The sequence below is a fragment of the Asparagus officinalis genome, chromosome 5 (assembly GCF_001876935.1).
Source record: "Asparagus officinalis chromosome 5, Aspof.V1, whole genome shotgun sequence".
Classification (NCBI taxonomy): domain Eukaryota; kingdom Viridiplantae; phylum Streptophyta; class Magnoliopsida; order Asparagales; family Asparagaceae; genus Asparagus; species Asparagus officinalis.
This window is the reverse complement of record NC_033798.1, coordinates 126,839,905-126,846,476: the sequence shown is the minus strand read 5'-3', so window position 1 is coordinate 126,846,476 and position 6,572 is coordinate 126,839,905. Positions and strand designations below refer to the sequence as shown.

General features: G+C 43.8%; 1 protein-coding gene across 1 annotated transcript in view; it reads left to right on the top strand.

The window, feature by feature from the left end:
- LOC109842577 overlaps window positions 1–6,572 on the top strand; it is a 62,448-nt gene that overhangs the window by 5,040 nt on the left and 50,836 nt on the right. Inside the window, 3 exon segments of the mRNA XM_020411436.1 lie at window positions 22–345; window positions 427–885; window positions 888–1,015. Of these exon segments, the coding sequence (XP_020267025.1) occupies window positions 22–345; window positions 427–885; window positions 888–1,015 (911 nt within the window).

The window sequence follows — 6,572 nt, the reverse complement described above, 5'->3', positions numbered from 1 at the left end:
TTCTTGATTTCTTGATTTCAGGGGGAACTACTCCCAGCTACGCGCGCTTCACCTTCGACGCCACCCTGTACCCGCCGGAGGACGACGACGACTACATCATAATCGGGACCATCGGCTGCCCTCTCGCTGCCACCCTCTCCGCCGCCGGCCACCACGTCCTCCTCCTCGAGCGCGGCGGGACCCCCGACGAGTTCCCCTCCCTCAGCTCCCAGGACGGATTCCTCCAAACCCTGGTTGCCGCCAACAGCCTCGATTCCCCCGCCCAGTCCTTCGTCTCCGACGACGGCATCACCAAGGCTCGCGGTAGAGTCCTCGGCGGATCGTCGGCGATCAACGCGGGAGGAGGTAACCCTCAGTCCCCAAACCCTGACCCTAAGAATCGATTCTTGTTCTTGATTTCTTGATTTCTTGATTTCTTGATTTCAGGGGGAACTACTCCCAGCTACGCGCGCTTCACCTTCGACGCCACCCTGTACCCGCCGGAGGACGACGACGACTACATCATAATCGGGACCATCGGCTGCCCTCTCGCTGCCACCCTCTCCGCCGCCGGCCACCACGTCCTCCTCCTCGAGCGCGGCGGGACCCCCGACGAGTTCCCCTCCCTCAGCTCCCAGGACGGATTCCTCCAAACCCTGGTTGCCGCCAACAGCCTCGATTCCCCCGCCCAGTCCTTCGTCTCCGACGACGGCGTCCCCAAGGCTCTCGGCAGAGTCCTCGACGGATCGTCGGCGATCAACGCCGGATTCTACAGCCGGGCTCACAGGGAGTTCTTTAACGCTTACGGTGTCGAGTGGGACCCGGAGATGGTGGAGAAGGCGGTGGGGTTTAGGCCGGAGCTGAAGAGTTGGGTGTCCGCAGTGAGGGATGGATTGATCAAGGCGAATGTACTTTCGATTCAAGCGGGAGGAGGCATAGTGCTGCTGATTTGCTGGCATTGGCGAACGCGGAGAATTTGAGGGTGCGACTAGGGCTAGCGTGGAGAGGATCTTGCTCAATTCAAATCTATCCTCAGGTTGGTTTTCTTGATTTTTTTGAATTGGGTTCGTTGTTCTGTTTTCTTGATTTCAGTAGAACAGTACCGTGTCAAAATCTTGATTTCTTACATTTCGGTTGGGTTTTGATAATGTTTTGGAACATTTAGAGACACCGGTTTGCCCCCAATCCGGTAGCCTCTAGGCAATGTGCTGTGGCCTACATTGTCATTTTTCACCATTTGGAAAGCTTGGCGCTTCGGGTTTGAGTCTAAAACAGTTGGCTGAGTTGAATTAATTGTTTAATCTTATGGTTCTGATTGGTCAATCATATGATTAATTGGTTAAAAAATAAGTAATTGGACAGGAGCAATCTTTATGAGTATAATTTAAATATTCTTTTAGTGAAATTTGATGTAATTTTGGCGTTTCCAGCATACTTCTGAGGTTAATTCATTAACATCTTTACTATGAAGTAGTTATCACAAGTAATTTTGTAATTGTCTAGTTGGTACTAAGATTTTACTTAACTAAATTTCAATTATGTCTTGCCTTCTTGTTTGAAAAATATCAGGTATTGTTGTGAGGCTTAAACCCATTTAGACATTTATGTACTGTGATCTCCGTTATCATTCTTCATCCTACTATTCATAGGTTGTTGAATGAGTTTAAATGAAGTGTAGGATCTTATTGATTGGACCGCTGAATTATATGATTAATTGGGTCTGTCTATGCAAAGTGAGTAGTTGGGTTTGAACGATCTTTTGGAATATTTATGGACACCCTGTTATTCTTCCAACAACTAAATATCTTCCTCTCAAATCTGATCATATTTTGTACAAAAAGGTTTGATTTAGAGTCATTACTCATTAGACCAATATTTTGTGATCACAACATGTCTTTCCACTTTGGCACTATTTTCCAGGCTTCTACCACAAAGGAATTTTATGAACATAGAAACTTAATTGATAATTTTCTTATTATTTCTTAAAATTGATGTGTTCTCTGATTTTATTTTAGTATAATTCCTTTTGAGTGCTAATTTGATATTTCAGCGTTCTTCCACATACATTTCAGGATTCGCTGCTTAATAAACTTGTGGAAGTGATTTCTATCTCTGCAGTATCTTTATTAATATGTAGTTATTCCAACTACTTTTCCAATTCTTCGGTTAATGATAGTTTTTTTAAGAATAAAGCTGCTACAAGTAATTTTTCTACAGTCTCTTAAAAGTTTTGATGTCTCAGCTACTCGCTGCTAATAAGTCTGAAAGAGAATTTAACATGCTGATTGTCAGGAAGTAGCATTTCTGGGCATCTAGGCTTTTTTTTAAGAATAAAGCTGCTACAAGTAATTTTTCTACAGTCTCTTAAAAGTTTTGATGTCTCAGCTACTCGCTGCTAATAAGTCTGAAAGAGAATTTAACATGCTGATTGTCAGGAAGTAGCATTTCTGGGCATCTAGGCTAGTTGCTTAAAATATAATGAATATAATTACAAAGGTGGGGGAAAATAACCGTTGTATCTCATGCCATCAAAACTAAACTTTTGTTGTTAAACCTTAATTCTTAGTTTGATTTAACTTAATTCTTAATTGTTATAGATAGTAAAAGCGGGTACAGCGCTGCATGCAGGCTCTGCCTGTGCAGAGATTTGCTATGTGCTCGCTGTGCAAAGAGCTTCCTAGGGCATGGAGCTGGAGGACGAGGAGGAGGCGGTGGCGGTGGTGGAGGCGGCGGCCATGAGGATGAATGGTCGTGGGACATGCAGGCTCTGCCTGTGCAGAGATTTGCTATGTGCTCGCTGTGCAAAGAGCTTCCTAGGGCATGGAGCTGCAGCTGCGGCAAGGTAGGGCGTTGCTTGAGGTGCGGTCTCGACCGGGGGAGGGTGATTAGGTGCCATGTGTGCGGGAGGGCGGATACTATCGCCGTAGGGTAGGTGATTGAGGGGGAAGATGGTAGTGTGACTTAGGTGGTGATGAGGCCGTCATCGCCGTCACCATGGGCTCAGCTGCCACGGTCGTTGCTCGTATCGGAGCACCGCCATCTTCCCTCGCCCTTCCTCTTCGTCGACTTATCTGGTTTGTGGTTCACGGAGAACGTGGGGCAGCGCTGTCACTGAGACTTGCTGGTTTATACATACGAGGCAGAGGGGTTGAGGGTTGTTTTTGTGTACGATGAGTCGCCGTGAGTGTTTCTCTCTTGGCCTTTTTAAACTTTTCAATCTTTGGGGTTAAACTTGTTTATTTTAAGTTTAATTAGAGTTCGAAAGCTTGCTCTCAAAAGTTGTGGCTTTGGGTACTGACCTTTGACTCTCTCTAACCCTATTCCTCTGTTTTGCATTTAACTTTGCTTTTTAATGTGTTTTTTGGCCAACCTTTTTGTCACTAACCTTTATTTTTCTCTTCCTTTTTCTTGCAGGGGATCCGGATTCGACCGGGTCGCTGCTTACCTCAGGCATGAGTGAACTTTTCGCATATTTTAATTGTTTTTACCACTAAGTACTCTATTGATAAATGTCTAATTACCACGTAATGTTTTTTGCTTTAACTTTAGTATTCTTAAGTGTTTTGATATTCACGCTATTATGTCTAAATGTTGCTGTATTCTGATCCTTTTACATCTTTACTATTCACTTTCACGTCTGCAAAACATTGTGGTTTCCATGTTTATGACTTTGGCTTTGTAACCATATGTATCCTAACTTGCAACTCTGAACCAAAGTTGATTTCCGTCTATGAAGCTCTGAGGTGTCTTTAAGTTGGTGTGTTTTGTGATGTAGTAAGCCCGAAAGGAGTGAAGCACTAAATGCCAGTACATAATGTACTTATTTCTTTAAGTTTGTCATGCTTTTGCTATCACTTTCTCATGTGGGTGATATGCAACTTCATGTGTTAACCTGTACTCATTTCTTTCATCTGGCTGTGTCTACGTTATAACTTCCATGTTCGAAGTCTTTTTAGATGATAGTTAGACTTCATGCAGCTCAATCTCAGTTATCATCCAAGACCTAAAGTTTACAATGTGATTAAGACCTTTGATACATGACCCCAAAGCCAGATTCCTTTTGAGTTTTTCAGGGTTCTATAGACTTTAGGTCTTAATCACATTGTAAACTTTAGATCCTGGATGATGACTGAGATTGAGCTGCATGAAGTCTAACTATCATCTAAAAAGACTTTGAACATGGAAGTTATAACGTAGACACAGCCAGATGAAAGAAATGAGTATAGGTTAACACATGAAGTTGCATATCACCCACATGAGAACGTGATAGCAAAAGCATGACAAACTTAAAGAAATAAGTACATTATGTACTGGCATTTAGTGCTTCACTCCTTTCAGGCTTACTACATCACAAAACACACCAACTTAAAGACACCTCAGAGCTTCATAGACTGAAATCAACTTAGGTTCAGAGTTGCAAGTTAGGGTACATATGGTTACAAAGCCAAAGTCATAAACATGGAAACCACTATGTTTTGCAGACGTGAAAGTGAATAGTAAAGATGTAAAAGGATCAGAATACAGCAGCATTTAGACATGATAGCGTGAATATCAAAACACCTAAGAATACTAAAGTTAAAGCAAAAAACATTACGTGGTATTAGACATTTATCCATAGAGTACTTGGTGGTAAAAATAATTAAAAGATGTGAAAAGTTCACTGATGCCTGAGGTAAGCAGCGACCCGGTCGAATCCGGATCCCTGCAAGAAAAAGGAAGAGAAAAATAAAGGTTAGTGACAAAAAGGTTGGCCAAAAATCACACTAAAAAGCAAAGTTAAAGGCAAAACAGAGGAATAGGGTTAGAGAGAGTCAAAGGTCAGTACCCAAAGCCACAACTTTTGAGAGCAAGCTTTTGAACTCTAATTAAACTTAAAATAAACAAGTTTAACCTCAAAGATTGAAAAGTTTAAAAAAGGCAAAGCGAAAAACACTCACGGCGATCCATCGTACACAAAAACAACCCTCAACCCCTCTGCCTCGTATGTATAAACCAACCAGTCCCGATGACAGCGCTGCCCCACGTTCTCTGTGAACCACAAACCAGATAGGTCGACGAAGAGGAAGGGCGAGGGAAGATGACGGTGCTTCGACACGAGCAACGGCCGTGGCAGCTGAGCCCATGGCGACCGATGGCGACGGCGACGGCGGCCTCATCACCACCAAAGTCACACTGCCCTCTTCCCCCTCAACCACCTACCCCACGACGATAGTATCCGCCCTCCCACACACATGGCACCTAATCACCCTCTCCCGGTTGAGGCCGCACCTCAAGCAGCGCCCTACCTTACCGCAACTGCAGCTCCAGGCCCTAGGAAGCTCTTCGCACAGCGAGCACATAGTAAGTCTCTGCACAGGCAGAACCTGCATGTCCCACGACCATTCATCCTCATGGCCGCCGCCTCCACCACCGCCGCCGCCTCCTCGTCCTCCCCCCTGCACCCGCCAGCTCCGCCCCAGCCGCCCGGAAGGCCCCTCCACGGTCGCCTGGATGCCTCCTCCCCGACCGCCCCCCGGATGGCGTCCACCTGCTCAACCACCCCCTCCCCCGGATGGCGCAACGCTGTACCTGCTTTTACGACCTAAAACAATTAAGAATTAAGTTAAATCAAACTAAGAATTAAGGTTTAACAATAAAAGTTCAGTTTTGATGGCATGAGATACAACAGTTATTTTCCCCCACCTTTGTAATTATATTCATTATTTTAAGCAACTAGCCTAGATGCCCAGAAATGCTACTTACTGACATTCAGCATGTTAAATTCTCTTTCAGACTTATTAGCAGTGAGCAGCCGAGACATCAAAACTTTTAAGAGACCGTAGAAAAATTACTTGTAGCAGCTTTATTCTTAAAAAAAACTATCATTAACCGAAGAATTGGAAAAGTAGTTGGAATAACTACATATTAATAAAGATACTGTAAAGATAGGAATCACTTCCACAAGTTTATTAAGCAGCGATTCTGAAATGTACGTGGAAGAACAAGCACGCTGAAATATCAAATTGGCACTCAAAAGGAATTATACTAAAATAAAATCAGAGAACTCATCAATTTTAAGAAATAATAAGAAAATTATCAATTAAGTTTCTATGTTCATAAAATTCCTTTGTGCTAGAAGCCTCGAAAATATTGCTAAAGTGGAAAGACACGTTGTGATCACAAAATAGTTGTCTAATGAGTAATGACTCTAAATCAAACCTTTTTGTACAAAATACAATCAATTTGTAAGGTCAGTACCCAAAGCCACAACTTTTGAGAGCAAGCTTTTGAGCTCTAATTAAACTTAAAATAAACAAGTCACCTCAAAATTGAAAAGTTTAAAAAGGCAAAGCGAAAAACACTCACGGCGACCCGTCGTACACAAAAACAACCCTCAACCCCTCTGCCTCGTATGTATAAACCAGTAAATCCCGGCGACAGCGTTGCCCCATGTTCTCTGTGAACCACAAACCAGATAGGTCGACGAAGAGGAAGGGCGGGGGAAGATGGTGATGCTCCGACACGAGCAACGGTCGTGGCAGTTGAGCCCATGGCGACGACGGCGACCTCATCACCACCAAAGTCACACTACCCTCTTCCCCCTCAATTACCTG